The following is a 15,718-nucleotide window of genomic DNA, read 5'->3' as shown; positions in this document are numbered from 1 at the left end:
TTAAATGAGGTCTGGGTATATCCATTACATACGTACAAACCTTCACATTATCTGAGCACTGCTCCCAGCCCCAGAAGCCAGCAGCAGGGTATTCCCACGTTCCCCATTTGCTGTCCCTTACAGCCCCTGCCCAGGGCACACAGCATTGGATGCTGACAGCCCCAAACCCCATAGCACATCACAGACCACTTCGGTACCATCATGAAGCTTTTATTTCCACCGCCACAAAGTTCCTGGGTTTGTTTCTATTTGTTTGTTTGTTCCGTTCTTAAACGGGTCGGTTTGCTTGGTTTGCTCTTGGATTCATCTCAAGACAAGGCAGCGGGGCATGCAAGCTGAGACACCGGCACAGGAGCACAGACAGCTTCACCTCCATGAATGCAGCTCTGCTGCTCCTCAGCCCGGGGTTCCTGCAGCACTGCCTCCCCTGGGGGAACTCTGACCCCAAAAGGAACCGAGGGACCCAGGGAATGGCAGCTGCAGGGCAGCAACAGCACGTGAACAGAGAATGGAAAGGAAATACAGACACTGCTTATAACCAGGCAACACTGATGGACAAATGGTGGGAGAAGACTGCGGTCACCGATGGGGAAACTGAGGCACGAGGAGGTGAAGGCTGACATTCCCAAGCGTGAGAAGCTTCAAGCCATACTTCCATTGGCACCAGGAGCTGTGGGTCTCAGCAATGCTGATGGAGGATATGAGGCTCCTCGGTGCGCCCAAGGCAGGAGCCCCATGGGAAGAAATGTACAAGGAGAAAAGAACCCCAAAGCCTTCCAGGCCAAAGTGGCAGAGCAAACATCTGTATCTGTCTGGTGTTACTTCTAACGGGGCGTCCCAGTGCAGCTCCAGCGGTGCCATCAGAGCAATGCCTGGCACCAGGAGGGCACCCATCCAGCAGATGGGAGGTGGTGGAGTTTGAGTCACTGCAAAGATCTACCCAACAGAGACGTGTTTTGGCCACAAAGCATCGAGAAGGGAGGTTTTGGGGGGAAGGAGAGAGTGATGCCTTCTGGGACACCCAGCACTGAGACACTGGGGCAGAACCGTCCCGGCGGGCTCCTGGTGGCAGCAGACATGATGTCTCTTTGGGGACGGGGAGAAGTGTCTCAATAAAGGCGTGTGAAAGCATCACAAAGTGCTGGCTTCCCAAAGGTGCAGGATCCCAAATGTCAGCAGGGCAGAGAAAGCATCCACAGCCCCACAGCTCCAGGTCATCGTGACATGTGAATGTAAGATTCAGCCCCATAGGGACACTGCTGCCGTCTTGTGAGCGGTGGGAGCATCCCTCAGAACATCCTGTGTGTCCAGCTGTCACCTCCTGGGGACATCTCTGTGGCTGAGAGCTGTGTGATGAGCACCAACTGCTGCCATCGTCAGCAGTGCCTGGGATGGACGAAGGGGGTGGGGATACTGCTGGGCCAGGAGCAAAATGCAGCAGGACAGGAGCACGTTGCACACTGCTCCCAGATCTCTCCTTCTTCAGCAGTGGATGGAACCAGCAGGGATGGCATCTGATGCTGTGAGGTGTCCCATGCAGGTGGGTGCCCTCTTCCAGCCCTTCACCTTCCTGCAGGGAGGAGTGTGGGTGCACACTGGCTCTGCTCTTGGTTTCCAGCACAACTTCCCACGTCCTCAATAGGAAGCAATGGGGCGACCCCCAACCCACTGCCCTGCACGGCTGCCCCTGCTCTGCCAATGGAGGAAATGCACCTTCCCACCTTTCCCAAAAACACCAACAAGGGAATTGGCTTGAAAGCAAAACCCAACGCTCAGCTCCATTAATACTTTTCATGCAGTAAGAAAATGAAAAGCCACAAAGGAGAATGCTCCAGCACCGGCTGCCTCCTCGTCTTGCCAGATGGGGAGAGAGGCTGGGGAAAGGAATGGAAACAGAGAGGAGGGATGGGGCTGAGCAACCCTGGTTGGGCAGGAGAGGGGAAAGAGAGAGAGAAAAATGCAGGAACGGGGCTACGGGGAGAGGGAAAGAAGTAAAAGAAGTGCAGAGTCCCTTCCAGTGCACGGCAAACAGCGGGTGGAGGGGATTTTTTGGCTTGGTTATTGCAGGCTCCTGGTGCCCTGCAGTCATGTGTGGGGATGTAAACGGGACAGATGCCATCAGTGAGGTGTGGGACACACACATGGCAGACAAAACGGCAGCAATGGTTACAACAAATAAATAAAGGTATCCGTCGTCGGCAGACGTGTGAAAAAAAGCCTCCCTTCTTTCCACTGAATGGACAAAAAAAAAAAAAAAAAAAAAAAAAAAAAAAGCACAATACTGTTTCACCAAAATAATAATAATAATATTAATAATATTAATAATATTAATAATATATATATATATCCCTATAGCCCCTGTGGGCTCCATCCCCAGCTGCATCCCGGAGAGGCGCATCCGCAGTCCGACCCCAGACTGTAGGAATGAGGAGCAGAGGGGCTCGGGGCCAGGGGGGGCTCTGCCTTCGGTGCCGTTCCCTCAGCCCCCAAGTTTTGGGTGTTTGCTGTTGCTCAGACCATGGTCTTTTTTGGGTGGTTTTTGTTTTTTGTTGGAAAAAAGCAGAAGTTGGCAAATGGCACCGGCGTTGGTTCGGAGAGCAGAGAGGGGCGTGAGCTGGCGCTGCGCTGCATCCTTGGCTCGTGGGACATGGAGGAGGGCCGGAGAGGGGCAGGCAAGCATCGCTGCGTGGTCGGATGGCACAGAGAGCGTCTTCCCCATAAGCTGTGGGAGAGGAAGGAGGAAAGGGAATCCGTGTGAGGACTCGCATGGTGGGCCACAGCCCCCCCCCCCCCCGTGCTGCCAGCTGCTGGGTGCGTGATAATGAGCCAGAACATAAAGGGAACATTTAACATCGTGTCACCCTGGAGCATCCCCATGCCCCGTATCGCCAGCTGAATCTGTGCCTGCTCTGCAGTTCCTGCAGCACGGTGCCGCAGGCCCTGCTGCCACCTGGCAGCTTTTATTGTTTTATGGCACTGCAGAGCCTGGGGATGTGCTGCGGGATGGGGACACACAGGGAAAAACCCATGGGGATGGGGGAAAGCATCCCCTCCCCACTCCCCTGGGGGACTGCCCATGCTCTGATGCTCAGCACAGAGGGAAAACCAAAGTGGGGATAGCACTGGATGAGTGGGATGGGTACAGCAGACCACCCCCCACAGGACTCACCGCCGCTCGGCCCTGGGACTATACAAGCCCATCGTAGAGGGAGAGGGCTTGCACAATAGAGGGGTCGGCCTTGGAGCCCTCCTGGAACTCCTGTAGCGTCAGCTTCCCATCTGCGTTCTGCAAAACGTGACAGTGGTGTTGAGACACAGACCCAACGCCCTGCACAGCCCCACACAGCCCCCCATGCACACAGCAGCAGGGCACTGAGTGCCTGGCGCATCCCTGGGGCTGTAGTGTGGAACTGAGATCCCCGATGGGTGGCGGAGGGGAAGGAGCAGAGATGCAGTGAGGACCCAGAACTGCCCCCCAACCCCTAGGAAAACAACCCCTGTATGACCGCACCGCCCTCACCTTGTCCATCATGGCAAAAATCCGATCCACCCTCTTCTCTGGTGTGTTTTCCTCCTCGGGAAGCTCCACAGTGTTTCCCTATGGCAGCAGGACGGCACACAGTCATGGGTGGACATGGGGACGGTGCCCCCAGGTGGGGACTTGCACTCTGTCCCACCCCCAGAGCTTACCACCATCTGGTAGATGGCGTCCACAATGTCCAGCATCTCGTTCCTCGTGATGTAGCCGTCGTTGTCCAAATCGTACAGCTTAAACGCCCCTGCCAAGAGCCACGTGGAGATGTTGGGGCTCCGTTCCCATGGCCACAACCAGATGGTCACTGTGCCCCACGCACCCCACACAGCCACCCCAAAGCAGGGTGCCCACGGGCAACACTTACACCTCAGCTTCTCATCCAGTGTCCCTCGGGAGGTGACAGACAGCGCCTGGATGAACTCTGAGAACTCAATCCTCCCGTCCTGGGGGGGAACAGAGGAGTGAGAGCAGCCAGGGAGTGAATGGGACACAAGGGGCATCACTGCACCCACCGTGCCCCACCGCAGCCCCATGGCCATGCACCCTGCCTGCAGCGTGCTGACTTGCCTTGTTCTCATCAAAGACATTGAACACGAAGGTGGCGAATTTGGTTGGGTCACCAAAGGGGAAGAACTGCTTGTAGATCTTTTGGAAGCCGGCAGCATCGAGCTGCCCACTGGGGCAGTCCTTGATAAAGCCCTTGTACCTGGGGAGGGAGCAGTATGGTTAGGATTCCATCAATATTAGGACCCAGGACCCAGTGGGCACCAAGTGGCACCAGTGACACCAAGCGGTGGCCAACCCCAGTACTGCCCAGAATGGGGAACCGTGCCATGGCCACATCCATGTTGAGCGCTGAGCAGGGGAATGGGGACAGGGGTGGGATGGGGATGGGCATGAGGATGGGAAAGGGGATGGGAATGGTGATGGGGATGAGGATGACAATGAGGTTGAGGATGGGGACGGAGATGGAGTGGGATGTAAATGAGGATGGGGATGAGATAGAGACGGGCAAAAGGATGGGAGAGGGGACGGGGATGGTATTGGGGGTGAAGATGAGGATGGGAATGGGGATGGGGATGATATTGAGGATGAGGGTAAGGTTGAGAATGGAGATGAGGATGAGATGAGGACGGATATGGGGATGAGGATGAGGATTTTGATGGGGACAGGAATGAGAGCCCAGCACAGCAGTTCCCAGCCAGCACAGCCTGATGCTTCATGCTCATGTGCTGCAGCCAAGCCACAGCAAAAAGTAATCACAGTGCCCTGGGATGTCAGCTTTGCAGCCAGGTAAGCTGAGGCAGCACAGGGGCTTTTGTGCATGAGCACATCTGCAAACTCCTCGTAGGAACTGGGGGGGTAGCAAAGCTTCTACACCTCCTGAGACAGCATGGCCAAAGACAGAACCACAAAGCATTGCCACAAGGAGGTGCAACGCCTCCAACGCTGACAGGATGCAGGGAAGGGCTCAGGCAGCTCCGTGAGTGTGAGGACAGTGCGCGGACCTCGCTGGGACCCCGCCGCGTGCAGCACATTACACAACCCCTCACCCAGATCTGTCAGCGGGCCGAGGGCTGGGGGAGGAGGGGAAGGGGGTGGCGAGGTGGGAAAGTGAAGAGCCGGTGACATCTTCGTGCTGCTGCAGCTATGACTCATCAGGAGGGGGGAGAAGGATGAGAGAAAGCGATAAAGAAAGAAAACCTTGACTGGATTGATGGGGAGATGAAAGGGAAACGGTGGCTTTTTTAGGGTGGCACGTTTTGGCAGCTGGAGGGGATGGGGTGAGAGCCGCTGCCGCGAGGCGGCCCTGCCTCCATGCCCCTGGTGTCCCTGTCCATGAGACTCTGTGCCCCCTCAGGGCTGCACTGGGGTACACATCAGAGAGCCCCAGCATCCCCACGGGGACTAAGCAGGAGAAAAGGCAGCCACCACTGCACAGAGCCAAAGACAGAGGGAGCGGTGTGCATGCGATGTGAGGAGCCAAAATCCCCGTGTGCTGCTGTCCTCCCCTATGAACTGCATGCACCCCAAGGTCTGCCTGCCCCTGCACTGAGCTCCAAGCAGGAGGGGTCCCCCAGCACCCCCAGCATCTCACCGCCACGCTGCTACTCACCACTGCTGCACCTCCTTCTCTGTAACTGCAAGAAAAGAAAAAAAGAAAAAAAAAAAAAAAAAAAGAAAAAAAAAGAGGTCAAAATAAATAAAAATAGGAATGGAGTGCTTTCGCAATGCTGAGTGATGCTCTGCTCACCCCAGAAATGAGTTCCAGGCCTGCAAGCACCTTCCTGGGCTCTCCCCATGCCTGCTGGGATGCCGTGGGCAAAGGGGCCGTTGTCCTGCCAGCGCCCAAACCGTGCAGAGCACGTGGGATGGAGTGAGATGTGGGCATGGCTGCGGCACAGCGTGGGCATGGAGAATCCCATCATATCCCCCGTGGGAGCACGTGAGCAGGGAACCTGCTGCCAGCACCCCGACTGTCATTTCCCTCGCCTCGTGCATCCAAATAGTAATAATAGAAAAGCAAGAGGGCTGAAACGCGCCGGGATAACGAGGCGGAGCGGGGATGTGTCAATGTGCAAACAGCTGATAAAAATAGAGAGCCCAGCACACCAAGAGATGCCAATTACCTCGGAAGGCAAATAAAAGAAAACGGGTTTCCATCAGAGGGATTTGCAGCGCGCCTGGCAAAAGGCACAGAGCGGCTGGGGGGCTGCAGGGGGTCTGGAGAAGGGAGAGGAGGGGGGCTGCAATGTCACAGCAGTGGGTCGGCTGGGGGCTGTGTGGGCAGCACACAGAGAAGGGCGTGGGGAAGCTCAGCAGCAGACTGGGGGCACGGGGGGCTGTAGCTGTGGCACGAGGTGGATTATGAGGACATTTTGGGGGTCATGGAGGGGATCGCAGGTACCGGCCTGCCAGGTGCTGCTGCGGGCAGCAGGGGGAGGAGGAGGAGGAGGACCTGGTGCAGCTCTGGGCTGTGCTTCCCCCTCTGCGCTATTTCGGTGCCGGGAGCTGCCTTTCAACTCCAGCAGGAAACAATTAAATCCGTGCTTTTTTTAGTACAGGAGAAACGCTGCTAACGACACGCACAGAGTCGGCTCCCTGGCACACACAGGGCACCACCAGCCCGGGGCACTGCCTGCAGGCACCGACCGGGAGCCTTCTGCATCCTGCAGGGCAGGACCCCCTCGCTCTGAGCTTTACACCTGCGGCGACAGAGCCGGGCAGCCCTCTGGGTGCGATGCTCTGCATGGCACCGATGGAGAATGCGACCACCATCCTTGCTGTGGGATCTATGGCTGTGCAACGTGGGGACACGCCGTGCTCCCAGCCTGGGCGCTCCATCCTCAGCACGTCGGGGTGCTGAGCAGCTCCCTGCACACAGCCCAGCACACGCAGTGTCTGCATGCCGACTGCTGCATTCATTCCCTCCCGCCGGCATCGATCTCGGCGCGATGCTGAGCTGATGCAAATCAATTTGCAGCCATCCAGCACGGCAGGCTTGACCCCGGGCGCTCAAGGACGAGGGATTACCCGCAGCGCATCCCGGTGGAGCAGCAACCCGCTCTGCAGCACCCAGAGCACAGCCCCGGGGTGGTGCTCCCCATGGAGCACCGAAAAATAGTGCATGAAGCAGTCTTAATGGATGCGGCGTGCCCCGGGATCCTGTGGGATGCAAGGCACCAAGTAAAGGCTCACTGCTGGCATTTGTGATGAACCGTAATGCTGGGAGAGGCACTGCCCCAGCGCTGCAGCCGCACTCCTGGAGGCACAGTGCTGTACGGCAGCTTCAGTGCTGCTGCCCCTTCGTGGTGCTCATGGCACCATCCCATCTCCACATCCATCATCCCACCCCACCTCCATACCCAACGGCTCCGTGCCATCTCAGCTCCCATTGATGGCTCCATCCCATCTCAGCACCCACCGCAGCCCCCCAGCCCTGCCTCCCACCCAGCAGAACCCCCCTCCCCTCTGCCCGCTCCTCCCCATGGCACACGCAGCAGCTGACAGCGCTGTCACCACCCACCCTGTGTGCCCCCTCCCTTCCCACCACCCAGCTGCTGCTGCAGCAAGAACAGCTCTGGTTAATCAGTGCTCCAGCCATTAATTGGTGATTGCAGGACTGTGAGGGCAGCGAGGACGCGCCATACCCACGCGGTGGGACCATGGCAGGAATGGGGATGGAGCACTACAGGGATGCAAGAGAAGGTGCAAGGATCCAGACCCCAACACCTTACAGACCCTTTCTCTCCTCTCCTGCTGCTCCCCGAGCCCAGTGGGGTCACTGCTGCCAGAGCAGGAAAGCAGAGTTAATTATTTCCAGCCACAGGCGGCACTCAGCTTCCAGATGACCGACAAGCTGCCTTCACCTCCGCTGGATGCTCAGCACAGCACCCAGATTGCACACTGAGCACGCACGCAGCTCACGTGCACGTGTGAGCAAAGTGGCAGCTCCACACACGTGATGGGGCTCTCACACTGGCAGTAACTGTGCTGGATGGGCACTCGTGCAAAAGCCAACGGGGGGACGGACTGCACGTGGGGCACGGGGCACTCATGCACAAAGCATGCTGGTGAGGCCGTGCCGACTCCATGGGTGCTCCTGCATGATGCTATTGGTTCTCGTGCATTTATTGGGCGCTTGTGCAAGGCCTTATTGAGCCCCGAGGAGTAAATGAGTGTAATTAGCAGATCACACTCTTGTGCACACACCAATTGGGCGCTCAGGTGAGTGGCTCAGGTGCTCATGTGGAAACGAATGGGAACCAGGGGCAGCAGTAACCACAAATGAGCCCAATGGGCAGAACGCAACCGGGCGCTCGGACGTGCGTTAATTGCGCACTGCCGCGTGTGCTAATTGGGCTCTCATGCGTGAGCCCATCGGGTGCTGATGCGGATCTCTGCGGGGTGCTCATGCATGAACGGATCGGGCTGTGATGCGCACAGCAATCTGGAGCTGCAGCACACCCTGCAATTTGTGCCCAACGCTCCACCCCTCACCGTGGTGAAACACGCCGTCAAGAATTGGCTGAGGATAAATCTGCTATGAACTCCACTCCCAACATCATCGCGGCGTTCGTGCGCATCGGTGACGGAGCAGGCAGTGGCACCAGCAGGGATCTCTGCCCGTGCCCAGATCTGCATTTCCTGCTATGCATGGAATCAGGAAGGTCACAGCAGAGCTCCCCCAGCCCAAGCGCAGCCCTATAGATGGGGCTATGGGGTCACCACCAGGGCCTGCAGGCTGGTGCCTGGGGACATCGCAGAGTGACGGCAGTCCTTCCATCTGCCCCATGTCAGCGCTTTGAAATGTGGGTTGCTTGGCCCTGATGGCTCGTTTTCATTACAATTTTGGATTAAATATGTAACCAATGGCCTGGTTACACATTGCAGAGCTCGCTGTCTTGCTGCCCCCTGGGCTCGGGCTCGGCCCAGGGATCAGGCTGCTCTGGAAACCCTCTCCACTGTGGTGCAGGGAAAGCGGCTGCGGGTCCCCATGGAGCAGCTACCCCCATGGACACATCCGTGGCTGTCCCAGAAAGTGGGGCTTCTGCCAATCCAAATCCTGTGTACCCCTATTTCCACCCCACTACCCCAGCAGCACCCAGTCCCAGTGGGCACCCATCCCACAGCATCCCAGAGCCAAAGGGCTGACACACATCAGAAGGTGCACCGCCACATCCCACAGCCAAAGGCCCAGAGACATCCCCATCCCAAGCCTTGGCAGCTCTGAGGCCGGGCTGCTCCTCTCCCCATGGATGCACACTGCAGGCACTGGGATCCTCGGGGACACTGGGGGCACAGCGCTGTCATGTGGGAAGTGCAGAGAGAACTGTGTGTGCCTGGCACTGCTCACAGCAGCTGCCATCAGGCTCTGCTGGCTGCAGGCTGAGCAGGGCCACAGCGAGGATGGGAAAACCAACACGCAGTTAAAATCCTTTTTAGATCTTATGAAATATTTAAGGGGCTGATGTAAAGCTTTGGAAATTGGGTTCGGGGCAAAAGCAGCAGAGGAAGGGCTGAGGATGGTCCTCGTGTATGGGGATGAATGAATGGTGCTACCGTCAGCTCCATCCCCAGCACAGGGAGCCCACAGCACCACGCACTGAGGAGCCATGGGGGGCTGTCGGGGGGCTGTGTGGGATACAGGTTGTAACCCTGGCTCTGAGGAAGGCAGGGAGGCACAACGTGAGCCCACGAGCATCGCCCTGAGAACAGAAGGAGCGCAAAGCATCCCTCCCCGGAGCAGCCGCTTCCTTTGATGCTGTCGCAGCCTCTTGTTTCACAGCCTTAATTATAACAGCAGCAGCAAAGGTCAGCACAGTGGTTAAGCAAATCCATTAACGTGTCGGGGGATCTGTGAAATGTGATGCTCCCAACGCCATTGCAGAGGGGCCCGAGGTGCCACCAGCCACCGTCCCCCCATGGACACGGGGCTGGGGGTGGGGCTGACACCCCAACACTTGGCAGAGCAGAGCCAGGGCACGGGCAGTGAGGAGCTATGCCTGAAAATTGGAGGATTTTCACTCTTTTCCCACAGAATTCAGCCAGCCGCTGCACACCCCGTAACTCCAAATCGATCTGTTTGTAGGTTGCTCTGAATCTAATGCCCGTTAATTCAAGGCATTACTGGCACGCAGCAGAGCCAATTTTGTGGCTCGCTGTAGAAGAGCAGAAAGTGACAATGCAGGAGTGAGTCGAAAGTCCACTAAAGAGAGAGCAGTGAGTGGACACGGAGGGTCCCTGGGACACAAGTGCTGCAGCCCATGGCAGCATCCACAATTGCACACAAGTGCTTTGCACCAGAGAAACATTAAGTTTGGGGAAGACCTCCAACCCCAACCCATCCCACCATCCCTCAGTGTCACATCTCCATGGGTCTGGAACACCTCCAGGACGGTGATCCCATCGCTCCCTGGGCAGCTGTGCCAGTGCAGCTCTTTCAGAGAAATGTTTCCCAACACCCAGCCTGAACCTTCACTGCCACAACCTAAGGCCATCATCTCTCATCCACTTGCATTCAGTACTTGGACATGACTTTCCCTGCATCCCAAGACCTTCACAGCAGAACCTTTTGACCTCAGCCACACAAATTCAACTCCCTGCATTCCCAAACCCCACTCCTAACCCCCATGCTGTGAGCAGACCAACCACACACCCACATCCCTGGATGCCCCATCCCTGGAGGCATTCAAGGCCAGGCTGGATGTGGCGCTGGGCAGCCTGGTCTGCTGGTTGGTGACCCTGCACACAGCAGTAGGGTTGAAACCAGATGATCACTGTGGTTCTTTTCAACCCAGGCCATTCTATGATTCCATGATTCTATGATTCCTGATAGGACAGTGGCTCCTGGAGCCCCACCAACACCTCCTGGGACACTCAGTGCAGCACTGAGAGCCACCGCCATGACGATGAAGCACTTCAAGATCTTTTGGATGAAAGGCTCCGCGGAAGCACAAAGAATTACATAATTTATTATTAATTATTATTCGACGCTGGCTCCTCCCATGGATGGGACTTGGGCTGCCAGGAGGGCTGAGCCCTCCCTGGTTCCCCCCATAGCACTGGTGTGTGGGCACCTGGAGATGGGTCAGCACAGCTCGGGCAAACAGAAGATGATGCAACAGAAGGAAATCCCACTAGGGGAGAAATCCTGACTGTACTGCTGCCACAGCTCTCAACACCATGGGCACATCCCTGGGACAAAAGCATTTCCCCACCATCAGCTCCCTGCCTACAGCTGACCAAGTGAAGAAGCACTCGGCAGAAGTAATTCCATCCAGACACGAGCAGTGGAATGAGCTCAACAAACTGAGCCTGGCTTTAGGGATGGCTGCAGCTGATGGCACCATGCACTGCTGGGGGGTGTTGGGACGCTGTGTGAAGCACAGCCATGTGCTGTCCTGCTTGGGGACACGTGCAGTGCACCTCGGAGGAGGCTTCATAGGCTACTTCTGGGCAGCCTGGTCTGGTGGTTGGAGAACCTTCCCATAGCAGGGGGGTTGAAATCAGATGATCACGATGGTCCTTTTCAACCCAGGCTATTCTATGAGGACAGGTGGCTTCTGGGGAGGTGAGTGGGAAAGGGAGGACACCCAGGAGGTGCAGAAAGTTGGGAATGGAGCCACGAGGCCACAACCCTGTGCCGGCCTCATCCAGCAGAGGGGACGTGCAGTCACTACAACGGGTGGCAGCAGGACCTGCAGCCCGTGTGCCCTGCGGGGCAGCACCTTCCCAGCACGGACACGAGCACGGAGCGGTGCAAAATGCCCAATGCAGCACCGCTGCTCTCAGAGCTGAGCTGTGCCCCCACCCTGCCCCCCTCCCTCTGCACACTGACAGGAGCAGCCCCGCGCGGGGGTGTGCAATGCACCAGCGATGCCTCCTCTCCGTATGGGAGAACTCGCTGCATCCTCATCTATTGCCTTTTTGGGTAAGCGCTGCCGTGGGACTGCAGCAATGACAGCGGGAACGCTCGCAGGTCTGGCGGGGCACGGAGCCGGTTCTCCGCTTAAAGCTAAAGGGGAGTGAGCAGGGAGAGGAATTGGGAGCACCGGAGCCTTTGTTTCGTCGGTACATCCCTCAAAAAGAAACAAATTAAAGGCGTTTTGCTCAAAGCGGATCGGGCATCGGCTGCGAGAGTGAGGTTATAGGGGGGATCCGAGGGGAAAGGCGCTGGCTCGGGGAGCAGGACGTTAAAGCAGACACCCGTGGCGCGGGGCTCGGAGCGAAACGACAAAGGAACCGCCGAGAAACGCACCGAAGTTCGGGAGCCTGGAGGCAGCGCCGCCTGGGGCGGGGGGGTCAGAACGTGCGGGGCTGCGGAGCGGGGCCGGGGGGTTCGGGGCAACACGGCGGCCAGCAGGGAGCAGGATGCGGTCCCGGATGCTGAGCAATAGGTCGCGGAGCGCAGCGTTCGCGGGAGAGCCCCGCGCTGCCCTGCCTGCCCGCCTGTCCCTCTCCATGTTTTCTCCCTCCTCCTTCCCGGCTCAGCGAGGAATTCTCGCAACAAAGCCGGGGCTGAGCCTGCGCGCTGCGGGAGGGGCCGGCCTCGCCGCGGTACCCGCAACCCCGCGAGCATCCGCGGGGCGCAACCGGCGCGCCCCCCCCCCCCCCCCCCCATCCATCCCTCCGACCCCACATCCAGAGCAGCGCTGCCTCCCCCCCTTCCCCTTCACACCGCGGTCAGGCCCCGCTATGCACTCACAGTACGTTTTCCTGGTCAGCTCCTCCACAACTTCAGGCTTCAACTTGCTGTTGGATTTCCCCATGGCGATGCGGAACGGGCTCAGCGCGGGGGCATGGAGGGCTGCGGGGCCGGGAGCGGGGCACGGAGGGCCCTACATCCCGGGGAGGAGGGGAGCGCTGCGCTCTTTGTTGCCGGGCTTCGGGGCTGCGGAGCTGCGGGGCCGCTCTGCGCCTCCGCGCGGCCGCTCCCGCCCCTCTCCGCGCTCCCTCCGCGGTCCCTCCCCGCCCTCCGCGGGTTGGGGGGGGGGGGGGGGGGGGCCGGTAACGCTCGGCCCGACGCCGCCGAAGCTCAATGGGAGGGAGAGGGGAGGGAACGGGCTCTTGTAGGGCGGCGGTGGGAGGGGGGATGCTCGTCCAGGGCCGGAGGATGCGGAGGGAGAGAAGCGGCGGTGTGAGCGCAGAGGGGGTGCGGGGTGGGAGTGACCTCGGGGGGACGCACCCGGATGCAGAAGGGCCCCCCCGGTGCCGGCTGCCCGCTCTCACGCCGGGATCCCCGCTAGGAGCCTGCCTTCATTCATCGCGCAACGCGCGATGCAGCCCGAGCTCCATCCCTTCCGTGCGCCCGGCCGGCGGCGGGGCCGTGGCACAAAAAGCCGAGCCGTTTTCCCCACCTCAAAAGCAGGCAGGGCCGGATGCCCCCGCCGCAGCTCCCCGTGCGTGCACGCACTGCCGTGAGCCGCGCCGATGCACGAGATAAACGCGGCTCCTTTCCCGCCCGTGTTGCAACGCGGGCCCCGCAGGAGCTGCCCGGGCACGCTGGGCTCCTGTAGCAACAGCCAGGAGGAACAAACCATAGATCTGTGCTTGGATACGGCAAAACCTGTCTGCAGGGCTGCAGGCAGCGCCGCGCCAGGGTGGCTTTTTGGGACAAAGACCCTCCTGCCACCCACACGCAGGCCACAGCGTCGTTAGCTCGGTGGCCAAAGCCGCAGCAAAAGGCCCCGCGCATCGCCTTCCTTCCAGCAAAACGCCCATCTTTGCAATGCTCTCCTTTCGGCTGCGTGCGCCGAGCTGTGACCGTGTTGCAGCAGGGCTGTGCTGAGTGTGTGCAGAGCGTGGCACGGCCCGGAGCAACCACAGAACAACCCACAGCCCCAACCTGCCCCGCACAGATCAGGCATTTCAACACGAGCTCTGCAGCCGCAAAAGTGATGCGAAACGGATTGAATTCTATTTAAAACTCTCCCCTGCCTCCACCACTGAGAGAACTCAATAGAGAGCTTAGATCTCACCGAGGAGAGGAGAAAAGTAATCGGAAACTGTGCAAGCCATCCACTTTCTCTAATTATTAGCTTGAACCTTGCCACTGCTTAAATAACAGCACCGGTGGCAGTTGCTGGGAGGCGGCAGAATGCAGCCCCAAAACCAACACAGCGGGAGCTGCGGGTGGGCAGAGCTGTGCAGAGCTGGGACAGAGCGCTCTGTTCCCTTTGGGCTTTGCTGAGAGCTTCCTTGTGCCCCAGGAACAGGGCAGCAGCAGGGAGAGCTCAAAGCATGGGGGAGGAACGCACAAACACGAGATTAATGATATCAACTGCAAAAAGAGTGGCTATTTTAAGGTTAATGCTTAACGATCCTGAGTCAGGCAGAAGAAAAGCCAAAGGAAAGCAGAGGCAGCAGCGTGGCTGTGGTTGAACTGGCACAGCCAACCCCCAAACAGCTGCTGCTTTGAGAGGGAGGGTGAAAAAAATTCCAGCAGAATGAGTTCAATTTCCTGGTGTAACAGCCACAGCAGGCATCAAACATTGCCCATCCTGTCCTGGGCTGCTGGGTGCAAAATGCCCTCAGCGCAGCAGTGCCTCGGCCAGGTCTGAGCCCAGAGAAACGGGGCTGGGAGCAGCACCAGTGGGACCCCACAGCCCTCAGGAATCAGCCTTCATGACCCCAAGCACGGCAGCACGAAGCCCAGCCAGCTCTCCACGCCAGCTATCGCTGTTATAAATTCATTTTGGATAGCGTGGCTTAAGACAAAACACAGCAGAAATAAAGCAAATCAGGTCATCGGGTAAACGGGCGCAGCAGCCGAGCCTGCAGGCTCTGCTCCCAAGGAAGTGAAACGCAGACGTGGAAAGCACGGCGGAGCTCTGGAAATAGGCACAGCCCTACAAAGGCTGTAGGAGTGACAGCAGCCCATGTGCTGAGCGGTACAGTTTGCTACGCTGGTAATTTCTCTGCTCAATTCTAGTGGGTTTTGTGTGTGTGTGTTTTTGTTTGTTTGGTTGGTTGTTTTTAAAGCCTGTTCTCTTTGGAGCCTGCGGGGCTGTCATTGTGATGCCGACGTGGGAACACAGAGGGGTGGCTGCAGGAGGCAGCAGCTGGGCTCGGTGTCCCCGTGCAGCGAGCAGCTGGCTGAGACAAAGCCGAGCAGGAGGCGGCGGGGCGATCCTCGGCGGAACGCTGCAAATCACAGCTGGCACCTGGGAGAACACCGGCCCTCCTGCAGCGCAGCAGCCGCCTCCTCCAGCCTTCAAATGCTGCTCGAGAGCAGGCAGCACGCGTTTGTCGGGGACGGAAAGCGAAAGGCTCCGTGCAATGACAACCAAGAGCACAGCTGCAGCAGCTTTGTGCAGCGCAGACCCCGCTGCGCCCACCGGCAGCATCACAGGGGTCAGAGAGGCTCCAAAATCCCTCTCAAGCACATCTCGCACCTCTTTCTTTCATTTTACTGCCCTAAGAGGTTGCGCTGTGCCCTCCCCTCACGCTGCTCTGATTCATGGCACTGCACAGGCACCGTGGGGCCGGTAAACGCCAGCAGGTTTTATGCCGGCAGGTCTTTCTGCTGAGTTTGAGCAGCAGCAGTTAAAACCCGACTTACCCAGAATACAGATGAGGGAGCACAGGTAGCAGCTTCGCCGTAACGCAGCACGTTCCTGCTCTGCCCAGGCAGCAGCCACGCTCACCCCAGCTACGTGCAAGGTTTAACAGTCACACAAC

At 58.5% G+C, this 15,718-nt stretch overlaps 1 protein-coding gene across 1 annotated transcript; it reads right to left on the bottom strand.

The window, feature by feature from the left end:
* Positions 1-2,634: 2,634 nt before the first annotated feature.
* NCS1 (neuronal calcium sensor 1) lies at positions 2,635-12,928 on the bottom strand. The gene is made up of 8 exons (XM_042830990.1): positions 12,744-12,928; positions 5,652-5,676; positions 4,103-4,241; positions 3,900-3,978; positions 3,691-3,779; positions 3,521-3,598; positions 3,170-3,286; positions 2,635-2,722 (listed from the first exon to the last, which is right to left on the bottom strand). Exons 1-7 carry the CDS (start codon positions 12,805-12,807, stop codon positions 3,188-3,190), a joined length of 573 nt encoding a protein of 190 aa, XP_042686924.1. The 5' UTR covers positions 12,808-12,928; the 3' UTR covers positions 2,635-2,722; positions 3,170-3,187.
* Positions 12,929-15,718: the final 2,790 nt, after the last annotated feature.

Source organism: Centrocercus urophasianus, unplaced genomic scaffold (assembly GCF_019232065.1).
Source record: "Centrocercus urophasianus isolate 14NV4802_14NV808 unplaced genomic scaffold, USGS_Curo_1.0 seq_34, whole genome shotgun sequence".
Classification (NCBI taxonomy): Eukaryota; Metazoa; Chordata; class Aves; order Galliformes; family Phasianidae; genus Centrocercus; species Centrocercus urophasianus.
This window is presented reverse-complemented; position numbering and strand designations above follow the sequence as displayed.